This window comes from Salvia hispanica, chromosome 6, assembly GCF_029641045.1.
Source record: "Salvia hispanica isolate PSC_SH4W2 chromosome 6, Shi_PSC_v1, whole genome shotgun sequence".
Classification (NCBI taxonomy): Eukaryota; Viridiplantae; Streptophyta; class Magnoliopsida; order Lamiales; family Lamiaceae; genus Salvia; species Salvia hispanica.
Genome location: NC_142697.1, coordinates 25,275,399 through 25,290,540, shown reverse-complemented (window position 1 = coordinate 25,290,540; position 15,142 = coordinate 25,275,399). Strand labels below are relative to the sequence as shown.

Below are 15,142 nucleotides of genomic sequence, written 5' to 3'. Positions count from 1 at the left end.
ATTTTGGTCACAAGTTAAAAATGAACATTCAGAAATTAAGTTGGCATGAAGATGAAGTTGTTACTACTATATTAATGAAAATAAGTGCATGATAACAACAATGTCAACTTTGATGGCCTAAAAAGGGAGGAAAACTGAAAGTACTAAAAACAAACATGATCAAGTGACATCATTTTGCTTCTAAGGACTCATGGATCACGTATACAGGTCGGAATCAGTGCGATCCTTTCTCCGGCTCAACTTCAGATAAGCTTCCTCATAGTTCTTATCAATGGTGTAGTTTACGCCTGATAAGACATTCCCGACCAAGAGAGACTTGACCAGGGACATCACTGGAGTACCAAAATCAGGCCACGAAACGCATAAAGTTCCCTTGATCTTCTTCAATTGGCATCGACTCAACAGAGCAGCAGCCAAGCCATCTACCATGCTTCCTGATGGATAGTAATCCATACCTTTGACGAAAGAAGCATTGCCATCAGATTGTTTTCTTTCCAGTGACGTCTCCAGCTTGAAGGCAATGGTCTCGTCAGGAGATAGCCTGCCACGAAAATTGTGGCTTTGAACAGAATCCAGAATCAAAACCCTCTGAGGTGTGATCTTTTCACCAATCAGCAACCTAGCCACTGCATTAGCTCTCTCTGAAGTAACAGAGTACTGAACCAGGACGATCATGATCATTTTATCAGCTTCATTGAGGGCATATATGTTGCATGATTTGTTTCGAAGTGAAGGCTCAACAGAGTTTCCAGCTAAAGGGATCTCGGGGAGAATAAGTGTCCCAATGAGATTTTTGGAGGACAAGTGGTGTAAGAGGTGAAGAGATGGGGAAGACATGGCAATGAGGAGAAGTGAGGGGGAGAAGTTTTTCTTTGAATCAGCACATGAAAACACCAAAAACGGAGATGGAAGCGAAGGTGGTGGTGGAGTGAAGTTGTTTAGATCTTCCAAGAGAAGTCTTGAAGGAGGTGGAATGTCTGTTATCACATCGTCCATCTCGTTTATCTCAGCTGTGTACCTGCGAATTCATGCAAGTATGCAACGATATATCAACTCATGCTCATGTAAATTTGAGTGTCAACTGTCAAGAAGATTATATATGTGAAATGAAGCGCACAAAGCTTAATACGATAAGAACTTATCAATCAACAGGTCATGTACCATGCTCTAAAAAAATGTTCCACATCCTATATATTCTGTTTTTAGCAAAGATATTAGATGGCCTCAAGAAATTAGATGAAATATCCCCCTGTATTGGAGGTTCCATCATATGCATAAATCATAAGCAACGCAAAGCTTTTCTATACATCCATTTCTTCTTACACACATTCTACCACAAAATTGAGTGAAAACACCTGCAGCAGAAATTAGTAACTGCACTTCAAGCAGTCTCCTAACCGATCATGACATGTCACATGGCTGAGTTGAAACTGCACAGTCGTTATTCAGCCAAGTGGATTGTTACACATCCGATCACTATTTTACAATAAACGATTTAAATTGCAAATGCAACATGTTTTTTCATGTTAAACTCATGACATGGAACAGAGCATAGATACCATGATGGTATTGGCATGAAAACGATTGTAGCTAAAACAGAGTCTACTAAGGAAGGAAACAGTCATTTGCCAAAACTATAATCATCTCCGAGCATGAATAGGAAACAATAGAATTATTTCCAAATAAAATTAGGGTTTTCTCCTAGAGAGAGAGATACAATTTCAGCTGCAGAATCCTACTTACAACTAAGCTATACTATAGAACAACATAATTGGTTACAGCTGAAAATCATGTCACTAAGAAGCAGAAAGAGCATTTATTGATAAAAATCTCATCACTTACAGCCAACATTTCGTTCAAAGAAGAACAAAGAGATCAATAGACATATCTTGACGAGAAAGAAAAACTCATCGCATTCATGAAATTAAAACAGAATTATTAGAAAAGGCGCAGTACGAACCTAGCTGAAGGAGCGGCGGCGGCGGCGGCGGCGGCGACAGGGAATCGGAAGGTCGGCGGTGCGTTGATGAGAGAAATAAGATCTGTAAAATTAAATAATCAAAGAAATATGGAGCATCGCTCAACAAAAGCTTTTGTGGCAAGAAATGGGTACTAGTACGAGTTTTTTGCTTTAATTCAAATATATTTATCTACTTTAATTAAGTTTAAAGGTTTCTGATTATTTTAAATTCATGAAATCTAATTTTATATTTAAGGATGATTAATAATAATTTACCATCTGCTTCATGATAATTTAAAGCTTTGATTTAGTTGACGGAGAAAAACGATTACGAGTGAAGTTGTATTTCATTGCTTCATGTGCTAATCTATACATATATAAAATGGGATTTTTGGAGAAAATAACAAGATTGTCATTATGAATTTTTTAATAGAATTGGAAAAATAAAAAGATTGTATTTATTGTGTGATAATTAGAAAAATGAAAAGATTTTATCTACTATTTAACAAGCCCGTACATTAAATTACATCTAACTATTGTACAAAGAAATTAAGAAAAAAAAAATCAGTTACATTCTTTAGATTTTTTTATTTTGTATGATGTAAATTTACTTTATTTTTTAGTCTCACGGCCAGAGTCATTTTCCCATTTTACAAAAATCATGTACAGTATTATTTTCCACGTATTTATATTTTAGCTGAATCCCTAACTTTCTTCGTTTGTTTTTACTAAGCGGGCCATATTAAAACCTAAACTAAAAACAACCTTTTTTCTGAAAAAAAATGGAGTAATATAGAGAGAGTTTAAATGATTCATTTTTCAATTTTAAATGCAAAATGGTCAATTCATATTTTCACAGAATTAAATGTATCAATTTCATATTCGTTATTGTGTATCAGTTTCAAATTCGTTATTGTTTGTGTTGTCTCTATGCTGATTTCATTGCTTAGTTTTGCTTGTGTTGTGTGCATTCATCTTGGTGATGGGGGTTCGAGCAACGTAAACTTGCTCCCATTTTTGAGAAATAAACATAAATGTCATATAATTGATAAATAAATTGTGGTAGTGAAAATGTTTTGAAAGATGACGGAGGGAAGTTAAAAAATATTATAATAAATATTACAGTGGTAATAATCTAATTTTAAAGATTTATATTAATACAATAAAATTATCTACTGTATTTGATGATCTCAGTATACTATTGTAGTGAAATATTGTAGTGAAATAGATAATTAAATTTGACTATAATTTATATTTTCTATCTTCTATTAATGAAAAATTATTATATTGATAAACTCACTTTTGTATGTCTGCGTGAATGTTATTTAGTACTAAAAATTTATTTATTTTTCTTATAATTCTAATCATTCTAAAATTGATATGCACACTTTAATTTAATTTCAGGTTTATTATTACAAATAATTATGGTGTATAGTAATATTTGAGAATTTACTTGGAGAATATAACAAGTTACTATTTGGTTATATGCGTTTAGCCGTTTAGGGCTCTATGATAATCTACTGTCTGGAATTTTGTACTTTTTTAAATTTTATCCTTAGAAAAATTTCAAAATGTAGATAACTAGGTCTGATTAATGGGTGATTTGTTTGATTAATTTGGCAATTAATAAGATTAATGAGTGTCCATTCATTCTTAATTTATGGGATTGATGATAATGGGTCATTTAATATGCAACATACACAAATATATTTTGAATTTTCTACATCCTCATTATTAATTAATTAATGTGATTAATTATGTTGTTTGAATGTTTCATTTTTATTTTTTCCGCTTCTTGATTCTCAATAATTAAATATCATTCACATTTACTATAATTAGTAATTCATCATATTTATTTAAAAATTTATGAAGTTAAATTCACAATGGTTTATAATTTAAACAAAATATTTTATAATTGGAAGAAAATAAAATGGAAAATGGACCGTGCATAGCACGGGTGTGATACTAGTTACTATATAAAATACAGTAACAGGTTCTCGAAAACTAAGAGCATCCATAATACCGGTTCTTGGACTAGCAATAGCCCAGTCAAAAACTTCTCGTGCCACATCATCGTACCCTTCCCAAGGCCAGCCAATGCCTTAGTCTTCCCAATGCCCTAGAAATGAATTGGAGAAAAAAAAAAAATGGGAAGAGAAAAAAAAAATTGGCTAGCCGATCGCTCGCCTACGCAATAGTGGACTAGCGATCAGCTAGTGACGCTCGTCCACGCCCTAGCTCTAGGGCTTTTTCGCCCTCTCGGTTAGCCTATCGCAGCAGTGGACTAGTCGAGCGCTTAGCCACTTGCCGACGGCAAGGACGCTGACTAGTCTACTATTGTGGATGCTCTAAACTTTAATGTAAATCTTTGTAAATTCAAACTTTGGACACAATCCTCACTAAACAAAAAGCACTAGATTTCAACAAGTTGTATTTCACCATACAAGTCAATATTGATGATTCATTTCTTTGGTAAAGAAATTATTTGGTAATAGAACTATACTTCCAAATCTCGAACAACACATACCTATATAGAAAAGCACTAGATTCAACATACAAGTATTATCAATATTGATGATACATTTTACAAACACAAACCCTCTTTTTTAAAGAGTACAAATTTAAAACATACCAATAATTTCGTTTAAGGATTCAAAGGGTAAAAGTGCTCTATAGTCTCTACTCCTTCCGTTCCTTGTTAATTGAGTCGGTTTTTTATTTTCGGAAGTTCCAACATAATTAAATTATTTCTATTTTTTAGCAAAAAGTAACACCCACCCTTATTTATTATCTCTTGCTTTATTTATTATTCAATCTCCATACTCAAAAAAAATATTTCAATTAATAAAAACAGGAGAGAGTACTTTACTATTACTGCAAAGAAACATTCGACAATGAAAATGGGCCTACATATTGGCGTGACCTAAAATCATTCATACTAACCCTACACAAGCTCATAAGACAATGAGATTGGGCCTACATATTTTAGCCTATTTAATACATGGGCCAACCTAGCTATATATTGGGCCGGATAGGATTGCCTTGTCGGCTTTGATCATTAGGTAAATACTTCATCTGTCTATTAATAAAAATCTTACTCCTACTTTTTATAAATCAATTTTTAAGAAATGTAAATGAATATAGATGAAAAAAGTCAGTGGAATTTAAATTCCACTCTTATTGTATTAGTTTCATTAAGAAATATAAGTGAAATAAATTTATATAAAACGTATTTACCATAGTATATTTAAAACAAATGAAATTAAAATGACACACAATATAAGTATATAACTATGTATTAGTGGAAGGGTGAAGTACTATTTTCTCATTATTTTTATAAAAATGATTTATTTTTGTTGAGTTGTACTCAGGTCGGAATTTTTAAAAAAATTTCACTTCGTAAAGAATGGGAAAAACTAGTTTATGGAACATTATGGGATGTATATTTATCTGGTCATAATATTTTCATTTTTCCAAAGAAAATGTTGAATTTAGTATTACCTACTTCCAAAAAAATAATTTAATTTTTCCATTTTAGTCTCATTTCCTTTTGAAAAAAATTTCTTGCTATATTTCTTATTTCACAGTTTATCCATTTTTTCTCTTTCTCATGCTTACTTGATCAAATTATTGATTAAAATTTGAATAGTTCATAGATAAGAATATGGGGAGTATACAATATTCGAGTACGATAATATATAAGAAATTATTAAAAATAAAGAATCTAGTCTGAGTGGTTAGTGAATACACGTGAAATTGTTGATGAAACAACATTTGCAGACAAGAGCCCCAACACTGTCAACATCCCAATCCAAATTATACTTAGCTGCCACATTTTCAAACCAGTAAACCAATATGTGCAAACCAACAAAATGTTTCTTCCAAACCCCAGCTAAGGCCCTGTTTGTCCCACTGATTGAAAGCCTCCAAGAAACTGTCTCAACATGGAGCCCAACTCCAAGAAATGAAGTCAATTTCCGAATGAGAAAACATATAGACAATTCAACACACTGAGACAATGAATGCAACTCCAAACAGATAATAGGCCAAGCCATTGACACTATGGTAGGGAACCACGCCGGAATATGGCCAAGCCGAGGCTCCAAATCAGATCGACATCCGTCCGTTTCCTACATCAACCCTATTCTGTAAACATGCTATAACATCCAAGACAAACTGTGATGATAATACTATTACCCTTTTCCTTTTTTTTAATTTTTTTTTTTAATTTTTCTATCAAGAGGTAGGCCCCTTTTCAGCAAACATGCTATAACTTCCAAGAATGTGATGATAGCTAAGGTGAAAGCTACAAAAAATGATTCAACAACATTGTCCCAAATGCTAGGATAATTCCATGATCATTGTGTTAAAAAAATAACAGCAATGTGATTTCCTAATGCCATTTCAACCCAATACTAGAAGAATCCAAAAACACAGTTGGATTTACTGCATACTCCACATGAAAGGCTGCTCTCTTAGTTGATGACATGACAGAGGTTTCAAAGCCCTTTTCAGAGGTAAAATAATTGTATAAAAGTGTACCTGAAATTGAAGGGTCCCTTGACTCCCTCCCTCTCTTCACAACTTATAAAAGGGTTCAAAACCACAACCACAACAGAGTCTCGTTTCGCATATTTTACCATGCTCGTGGGCAGGGTGGGGCTCGGCCCGACTTTTGTCATCATCCACAGACAGCTTTATGCTTGTGAATACACAAAAAGAGCATCAAGATTTTGAGGGCCGACATTGTCGTAAACGGGTCTAAAATCTCTGTTAATCAAGTGAAAAAAAACTTAACCTGCAAAAAGGTCCCATCTTTAATCTTTATAAATAAAAAGGCCACATATTGGTGTAATTCAATCTGCACAGACAGCTAATCAGTACTTTGATTTTTCTCATGCATGAAACATTCAAAGTGATGGAGAGTATTCCAGTCAAGAAATTCTTCCATAAATAGGACAAAAGCATCACAAAATTATATCCCCTCACCTCTCTCCACCAACAATGAATCCTTCCAAATTCCCTCAAGGCAGCAGCAGCAACGAGTCGGGGTGGACGGCATATATAGGCTCCCCACACCACGACGACGATGATGATCGAGAAGAGCACAAGGAGAAAGATGCAGAGAGTGATGATTCAATGGCTTCTGATGCTTCCTCTGCTCCCAGTGATCAGTTTGGGCAATATAACAAACACCTTGGCTACGGATATGGAAAGAGCTCCAGCGAGAGGAAACATGGCGGTAAGAAAGAGCAAAAACAAGGCGATATGAAGCAGCATGCTGAGAAGATTAAGGCAACAAAGGGCAAGGCGGATTGCGCTACGAGATCGAGAAAGAAGTAAGAATCGGTGAATGAGTATATAAGGATTGCAGAAGTTAGCAATAATACATTTTGCTGTGTGTTCATTCAAGTAAACAGCTAGAATTTGAATTAGACAGCAGCAAGCAAGCTGTCTGATTTTTTATTTTTTTCAATTGTGAAATAGCTGCTGATTCCATTTGTTCTTTGCTATGATTGCAATCGCATAATTAAGCTTGTCAATTTGGAAATGAAGATGATGAAAAAAAATGTGAAATTCCCACCAAAAATAATTGTTTTAAAAATTCGTGGAATCGGACAGGAGATTCATTTACCTACATTAACTGATTTTGTAATTTTTGACATATTGTAATAACATAATCACTTAATTGTTAGTACTACAAAGGTTCACATGTAGAACCGTGACCAATTCCTATTATCTACAGTAAGCAATGCTAAGGATTTGAATGGAAAAAAAAAACAAAACAATTCGCATTTCCATAAAAAGGACTAACAGATGAAAAATCGAAATAGGCACTGCACAACAAAGGACATGGCAACATGACAACCATAAGTTCAAACTCCAATTTTTCAACATTATCCAATATATATCCATATCATGAACTTCGCACACAAAAAATTACTCCTTAAAACAGAAGAAAAACAGAAAAAAAGAAAACAAGAAATGCTCCTCCACATTCACAACCCACTCTGGCAGGTCAACAAGCCACAATCCGGGTGGTTCAGTGGTCTACTCTAGTGAGAAAAATAGTTTATTTTTGTGAGTAATTAGAATTTCCACAGAAAATGTTGTCACCATCTCAGATAATTGGATCTCTACACTACATCAATATTTGTAACAGATATTGATGAAATGAAACACAGTATTGATGTAAAGTGGATTTTGTAGTACTAACATAAAGCCGATATCCAGTTTTATACAAGTGATAATTTACATACAAAACTCTTCCATTCGCACTCACTGAAAACTAAACCGGATGATGAGATGAGAACCTACAGCCTTATTCAATTGCAGCAAGCTCATCTCTTTTCAGCCCTGCCAAATAAAACAATGTTTGCAAGCTCAAAATCAATCAATAAATCCAAGTAAATGACAATTTTGAAGGAAATGTGGGGAAGGAGAACACATGACAATACAATCTTTTTGTTTAAAGGAATGGGAGAATGACATCAATAGAAGCAAAATGAAATTGGAAACATGGTGTTTTCTGCATTTCAATGTTATGCCTATTGTTCTAATTCGTTTAGTATGATTGAATTCCATGTTCTACCAATTCCTATGGACTAGATTAAAAACGATGATTTCAATAAATTGTACAAGTAGATTTCAGTGACAGAGTTAACAATTTCTTACCCAATTGATTCAAGCTGGGCTTTTCGATTACAAAAATTAACTCCATGAAATTTCCATACAAACTTAGACGCATTCAATCAGGGGGGAAAAACAGAAATTGGAATACTCACATCCCATCTCAATTAATCTCCTTGGCGTTTTGAAAGAAAGCGGCGGAGCATAGAATTGAAGCGATGAAAGCGAATAATCCCATCCCGATCATCAGGGAAATACCCGCTACCACGAAATCCAACACGAATTGCACGCTCAATCCCATCAGCACCATCGCCATTTCTTTCCCTCCCTCTTTTATTGTTCAATTAAATCGGAAAATCCCTAATATGAGCTCACAGGCTTCTGCTTTCACATCTGCAACCAATATTTATATCGTGACACATATTGCCGCTCAAGCAGCTGCGTGGCACACGATTCTTAATGGGCCCACTCCAAATTCGGGTTTGGGCTAAATGAGTATATATAGGGAGGTCTCTTTCGGCCCAACTCGGGTAGACTTTGATGAATAAAATCGAGGGAGTTAAAATAGTTTTACTATCATATGACACAGATAAAATGTCATAATTGAATATTTTGCATTTAAAATATAAGCTCCCCTTAAAAAAATATATTTATGAATATTAATATAAGTATTAATATTTGGATCATGCAAATTGACTATTGGTGTGACAGAACTTAACATAAAAACCAAAGCACAAGAAGAAAATGGTGGAGAAAGAGACAAATATATCCAAAATATTGGTGAGCAATATATGTAGTGTTTGATAAGCAAAAAATTGTAGTGAAAAAATAAGGAATTTGGATGATAAGTTCTTCAGCATCACAATCTTGTGTAAGGCTCATCCTTTGTTCATGAACTGGCTAAAGGGTCCAACACCTACCACCAAACAAATATCATGTAGGAATACAGTGAAGAAGATCATAGACTGCAAATGTAGTATATGTATTGTTACCTGAGGTTGGCATTGGTTTTGGTTTTCTCATCATTCTCGGCGTAAATGGCTCTTTGATTTCAACGACAACCGCATCGGCTATCAAGAACGTCTTTGCAACCGATGCAGCATTCTCTAAGCAACACCTCACAACCTTACACAAGTAAAATAGAGTGTCTTAAAATGAGAGTAATTCACTAGCTTAAGTACTGAATCTGGTTTTTTTATTTCAGCACACCTTTGAAGGGTCTAGGATGCCGGCAGCCATGAGATCTTCGTACGTGTTGCTTGCAGCATTGTACCCGAATCTCACATCATCCGACGATAGAATCTGCACACTTTTGGAAAACTTCAAAAGCAATTCGAGGTTATTAGTCTTACATGATCTGTTAGGATAAGCATGTGTGAATAGACCTTGCTGATGACAGTGTTTCCGTTTACACCCGCGTTTTTGGCAATCTGTCTTGCAGGATAAGACAATGCTTTCTTGAAAATGTCAGCTCCAATCTGCAGATACACTTATCTGATAAGCCAAAGTTTGAGACCAAACTAGGAAGAAACATGTCTCTTTAGTTAGGACTACTTTTTGCTCTTCATTGTCTAATTGCTCTCTGATTTTATCAATCTTTGTGGAGAGCCTTAACAAGCAGCAGCCACCACCAACGACTACGCCTTCCTCAACCGCAGCCTGATCACATAAATGAGTGTGACTGCACTTGATAAGATATTATGTCCGCAGATAAACAGAAATCTGCAGCTACCTTTGTTGCATTCACTGCATCTTCAACTCTCAGCTGTTTGTCCTTCAACTCGACGACTGTTTGAGCTCCAACCTGAAGCAGTGCTATGCTGCCTGATAATCGGGCTATTCGTTCCTTTATAATCTTCTTTTGAAACTCTTCACTAGTGTTCTGTAATATGCAACACTTATTCATTACATGACCATAAACATTTCAAAATCCTTCACTAGTGGTGGCTTAGTTTTGAGCATTTTAGAGTAGAGAAACGTACCTCCACGAGCCGCTGCAGCTGCCTTACTCTTTCCTTCATGGCTTCATTAGTGGCTCCATCAGTCACTATCAAGGTTGAATCCTTAGTTATTGTGACTTTTGAAGCAGATCCCAGCATATCTACGCGTGCATTTTCAAGCGTGAACCCCATCTCGTCTCTAATCACAGTGCCTGCAGAGGCAAAATGAACAAATAAGTATATCGTGATTGAAGACTCACAAAGAAACTGCATTTCAGCCACACCTCCGGTTAAGACAGCAAGGTCATCCAAGCAGTGGCTCTTGCGCTCGCCAAAGGCAGGAGCCTTGATGGCTGCTGCCTTGAGCACCCCTCTCAGCTTGTTCCTGATGACCGGAGTCAGAGCTTCCTGCTCGATCCCCTCTGCAACAATGAGAATCGGGTACTTTTCCTTCACTGCATTGTCAAGAATCTTGAACAGCTCCTTTGGATGTGTGATCTTCTTGTCCACCAACAGCAACTGCAGCACTTGCAAGGAAAAAAAAAGTCAAATCCCAGTTTCCTATTCATCAAAAGGTCTGAACATGAAACTCACTTTGCAGTCATGAAACTCTACTATCCTCTTCCGTCGATCAGTGACAAAATAAGGAGACATGTAGCCACGATCAAATTGCATCCCCTCGACTATCACTAGCTTGCTCTCCGCATAGTTCCCTTTCTCAATGGTGACGACACCCTCTCGTCCTACTTGGCGAAGAGCATCAGCAATCATGTCTCCGACAGCGTAGTCATTCCCAGCACTCACAGCAGCAACATGTGCAAGTTCATGGTCCTCAACCTGAAAAAAAATCCCCAATATAGCTCAATGTTTCCTCATTTTCCTAACATAGCAAACTATATGATGTTACCTCTTTAGACATCAATTTGAGTTCAGCAACAAGGGCTCTTGCTGTTTTCTCAATCCCTCGCGAAACCTGAACCGGATTCAAGCCGGCTGCAACGACCTTAAACCAGAAACATGGTTAAAACTTGACAAATGTTATGGGAAAGTGCAGGAAACCATACCTTAACACCCTCTGCAATGAGGCCTCGTGCTAGAACTATGGACGTCGTGCAACCATCACCAGCAAGATCATTCGTTCTAGCGCCAGCTTGCCTCACCAGTTTCACTCCAACGTTTTCTAGAGGATCATCCAGCTCAATCTTTACTAGTAGCCATAACAATCTTTGATCACTACTCAACTCTCTCTTAACAAGGAAACTACAATGCAATCTTTACTATTAGCCATACCAATTTTTTATCACTAATCAACTCAACTCTCTCTCAACAAGGAAGCAACAATGCAATCTTTACTTGTAGCCATAACAGTCTCTGATCACTACTCAACAAGTAAACTACAATGCAATCTTTGTATTGAAAAAAACCACTTTTTTCAACTCAAAATATGAAAACAAATGAGAAAATGAGTAAGACTACTAAACAAGCTGGAAGAACCTGTTTAAGCACAGTTTCACCATCGTTGACAATCTTGGGAGGTCCATATTTGTTCTGCAACACCACATTTCTCCCCTTAGGCCCCATTGTCACTCCAATAAGCTCTGCAACCTTATTCACCCCTGCCTGAATAAACCACAATTGTAAGAAAAGACAAAAAAGAAAGAACAAAGATAGTCAAGAATATACCAATAGTTTTTGAGTGGCAGAACCATCATGGTTGAAGTACAAATCCTTTTTTGGCGGTTTGGCATTCAAGGCAGAGGAAATTGAAGGTTTCTTGGCAATTTTAGTGAGCAGTGGTTGGTTGGTGAAGGCAGCAGGCAATGGCTTGAATGAACATCCCATGTTTCAGTGTGGTGGTGTAAGAATTTGGACAAACAAATAATTCTGTTTTGTGTTAAACTCTTTTGATATGGCTTCTGCCTCAAGAGGGTGTTTTCTTGATGTTATTTGCAGTCCAGATAGTTGCAGAAGAGGGATAAGAGAAAATTGAAATAGAGATAACATTCTTACTACTTGATGGTTTGGACTAATGGGCTTTTGGCTTTATTCAGAAGGAAATTATAAGTAAAATTAGAAGATAAAAATCTTTTTTATGCAAATTGAATGTAATTTATTTTGTCAAATTCCGTTTATTCGTAACTATCACACAACAATTTTTTTTGGTAAAAATTGTACTCCATCTTATATATTGGTCGAAAAACCATATACGAACGTCACCGTCTATGAATTAAATAAAGTCATCTATTTATACGTAAAGCAGTAAATATCAACATTATACATGGGAGTCTGGGACGGATTAGAATTTGACGATAGCTAATATATTTCTCAAATGATTTTTTTTTAATGATATTTAAAATTATGGAACGGACTAGAATTTGACGATAGCTAATATTTTTCGAGCAATTTACCCTCTACGAAGACATTATGCAAAAATTATAATCCAGTATGTGAAAAAGTTGATTACATTAGAAAACTTTAGAAAAAAAAATGGTGTTACGCAATATGAAAATGCATTTAGTTCTCTATAAAGATAATCTTAATAATCTATTTTCAGAAAAGAAGTTTCGATTTATTTTTCTTTTTTCTTTTTCTAGAAAATTAAAATTTGAAAAGAGAGGAAGAAGGAAATTTTCTCTTTCTCCAATTCCATCTTTCTTCTCTAACGCCGTCGCCGTCGCCTATTTTCTTCTTCCGATCGTCTTCGTGAAAATTAACCTGTCATATTTTACTAATCTATGTAGGCCAATGCACCGATTAGAGAATTAGGAGTAGTTTGAAATTAATTGATCAGAATGACGCCCATAATTATGAATTAGAATAGTTCCCCCTTTTCGAAACTGAAGATATTTTTAGGGTTTGATCCATTGATGGAGAATGCAATAGTGGAACGAACACTGAGAACAGGGGCAAGCATAGACGAATTTAGTTGTCTTTTTATGCGCCAATTTTGTTGATGCAACAACAGTCCCACCCACCACTTCCAGAAACACCTGAAATCATAGTTCCTCTTGTCTCTAAATTGCTCGCTGCGACTGGATTGAATTATTACCTCATAATAAGATAAAAACAGTAGCCGATTTTTCCTAGTGCTTATCCCTTTTTTTGAATGTTTTTGCTGCTTATGGCAGCAGCTCTTCAATTATGATCCACTATCACCAGCCTCTCCACTACCTCTTGTCTCTCTCTTCCCTCTGTATGTATGTATGTATATATGTACAGTTTTGTGCTGTGATGAAGCATTGGGTTATTGTGTTGTTAATCAAGATTGCTTTTTTATGCATTTTAATGGTGACTGGTGTTTGGTGGGGTAACTATCTTTGATGATCACACCGTTTTTGGATAATTATGCGGCGAAGATGAAGTGAATGATGTGAACCAAAACATTTCCATACATTAGCAGCAAGTTCTTAAACAACATGCAGATTAAAGTAAAGGGACATAAGCAGCTCTCTCTCTCTCTCTCTTGAGTTAGTTAACTAGTGAAGCAGGTTGGTGGAAGTAGTAGTAACAGACTGATCAGAAGATTCGGCCCTGAGATAAGCCGTGTTGCAAGGAATGTCATCAAGGTCTCTGAAAATGGAGTAGGAGTTGGTGATTTGGATATCTGTGAGGAGTTGCCTCAGATCAGAGGCTTCTTCCTTGAGCTTAGCATTCTCCTGCACGGCTCTCTCGTGGCTCTCGGACACGTGGTTCAGCTTCTCGATGAGGCTGTGGTTCTCGGTCCGGAGGTGGAGGACCTGAGACCACAGCTCATCGAGGTGCCTCTGCTTCCGCATCCTCGACCTCCTCGCAGACTCCCGGTTGGATATCATCCTCCTCTGCTTCCTCTCATCGATCACCTGATGCTGCTGCTGATCATCGCCCTCATCAGAGTTCGAATTGCTCGTTGAGTTCGGGCTCAGCTCGTGCATCCGGGCGTGGATGCTCGGCTGCAGGTTTGTCAAGAAAAGGTTGCTGCTTTGGTTGAGGCCAAAGCTGCAGGCTGGGAAGGAAGGGAGGGTTTCTACTGCTGAGGTGAAGTAGTTCATTTCTTGGAATTCTGATTGGATCATGGTTGATTTGGACGGTTTAGTTTGCTGTTTTGGTGTGATGTAATGATTTTTGTTTGTTGAGATTGGAAGATGGGAATGCATGAAGGTTGAAGAGGGAGGGGTATTTATAGGCCATGAGGGCAACAGGTTTCAGGGGGTGAAGCTTACATAAGCAAATTAAAGATCATTTTTTGAGTAAAATGAAGGTAGATATAAATGGATGATGTATGCATAAACATGTGTAATGATTGGTCCCATTTCTTGTTAATGTGTGGGGGGAAATGCCTTTCTATTATGCCCTTAATCATACACTATATGTAGATGCATCATGTTAAATTGTGCATGCATGGTGTGAGTGATCATCATCTATGTAAAATTTAAACCTTGGTATGCAATAAAAAAAATTTCAAGAATATTATAGAAAAATCCTCATGGCATTGGAGGGGTGACGAAATCTAAGTCAATATAAAGGTAAACAGAAATTTTTATCAGGCTTGGAAGAATTAAGATGTCAATTTGAATAATAATTTGATGACTCAATGAGCACTATGGATTTGGGATAGAAGGGTCCCATATTTTAT

The 15,142-nt window shown here is 36.3% G+C and overlaps 5 protein-coding genes across 6 annotated transcripts; 1 reads left to right on the top strand and 4 right to left on the bottom strand.

Annotated features, from left to right (window-relative positions):
* Nucleotides 1–46: 46 nt before the first annotated feature.
* Nucleotides 47–2,103, bottom strand: LOC125207468 (trigger factor). The gene is made up of 2 exons (XM_048106832.2): nucleotides 1,961–2,103; nucleotides 47–1,018 (listed from the first exon to the last, which is right to left on the bottom strand). Exon 2 carries the CDS (start codon nucleotides 994–996, stop codon nucleotides 196–198), a length of 801 nt encoding a protein of 266 aa, XP_047962789.1. The 5' UTR covers nucleotides 997–1,018; nucleotides 1,961–2,103; the 3' UTR covers nucleotides 47–195.
* A 4,404-nt stretch (nucleotides 2,104–6,507) lies between these two features.
* Nucleotides 6,508–7,536, top strand: LOC125206425 (uncharacterized). Its single transcript, XM_089060691.1, has one exon. It carries the CDS (start codon nucleotides 6,965–6,967, stop codon nucleotides 7,301–7,303), a length of 339 nt encoding a protein of 112 aa, XP_088916817.1. The 5' UTR covers nucleotides 6,508–6,964; the 3' UTR covers nucleotides 7,304–7,536.
* Nucleotides 7,537–8,147: 611 nt separating this feature from the next.
* Nucleotides 8,148–8,906, bottom strand: LOC125208308 (chaperonin 60 subunit beta). Its single transcript, XM_048107889.2, has 2 exons — nucleotides 8,746–8,906; nucleotides 8,148–8,317 (listed from the first exon to the last, which is right to left on the bottom strand). Exon 1 carries the CDS (start codon nucleotides 8,904–8,906, stop codon nucleotides 8,754–8,756), a length of 153 nt encoding a protein of 50 aa, XP_047963846.1. The 3' UTR covers nucleotides 8,148–8,317; nucleotides 8,746–8,753.
* On the bottom strand, nucleotides 8,789–12,537 carry CPN60BETA4 (TCP-1/cpn60 chaperonin family protein). Of its 2 annotated transcripts, none has more exons than XM_089060690.1 (13): nucleotides 12,214–12,537; nucleotides 12,025–12,150; nucleotides 11,595–11,732; nucleotides 11,438–11,533; nucleotides 11,125–11,367; nucleotides 10,815–11,049; nucleotides 10,573–10,742; nucleotides 10,323–10,472; nucleotides 10,145–10,249; nucleotides 9,976–10,068; nucleotides 9,800–9,892; nucleotides 9,583–9,715; nucleotides 8,789–8,983 (listed from the first exon to the last, which is right to left on the bottom strand). In XM_089060690.1, exons 1-13 carry the CDS (start codon nucleotides 12,370–12,372, stop codon nucleotides 8,931–8,933), a joined length of 1,794 nt encoding a protein of 597 aa, XP_088916816.1. In that variant the 5' UTR covers nucleotides 12,373–12,537; the 3' UTR covers nucleotides 8,789–8,930. The 2 variants fall into 2 exon arrangements, with proteins under 2 accessions (XP_088916816.1, XP_047963844.2); XM_048107887.2 differs by lacking the exon at nucleotides 8,789–8,983 and adding an exon at nucleotides 9,336–9,506 and having other exon boundaries at nucleotides 12,214–12,536.
* Nucleotides 12,538–13,896: 1,359 nt separating this feature from the next.
* BZIP (basic leucine-zipper 8) lies at nucleotides 13,897–14,697 on the bottom strand. Its single transcript, XM_048107221.2, has one exon. It carries the CDS (start codon nucleotides 14,661–14,663, stop codon nucleotides 14,007–14,009), a length of 657 nt encoding a protein of 218 aa, XP_047963178.1. The 5' UTR covers nucleotides 14,664–14,697; the 3' UTR covers nucleotides 13,897–14,006.
* Between the last annotated feature and the right edge of the window lie 445 nt (nucleotides 14,698–15,142).

Coding starts and splice junctions, on each gene's coding strand:
- CPN60BETA4 (XM_089060690.1), bottom strand. CDS start 12,372: ATGGGATGTTCATTCAAGCCATTGCCTGCTGCCTTCACCAACCAACCA. Junction 12,151..12,213: donor CTGCCACTCAAAAACTATTG/GTATATTCTTGA, acceptor TGGTTTATTCAG/GCAGGGGTGAATAAGGTTGC. Junction 10,069..10,144: donor TAGACAATGAAGAGCAAAAA/GTAGTCCTAACT, acceptor GTGTATCTGCAG/ATTGGAGCTGACATTTTCAA.
- LOC125206425 (XM_089060691.1), top strand. CDS start 6,965: ATGAATCCTTCCAAATTCCCTCAAGGCAGCAGCAGCAACGAGTCGGGG.
- LOC125207468 (XM_048106832.2), bottom strand. CDS start 996: ATGGACGATGTGATAACAGACATTCCACCTCCTTCAAGACTTCTCTTG.
- LOC125208308 (XM_048107889.2), bottom strand. CDS start 8,906: ATGGCGATGGTGCTGATGGGATTGAGCGTGCAATTCGTGTTGGATTTC.
- BZIP (XM_048107221.2), bottom strand. CDS start 14,663: ATGCATTCCCATCTTCCAATCTCAACAAACAAAAATCATTACATCACA.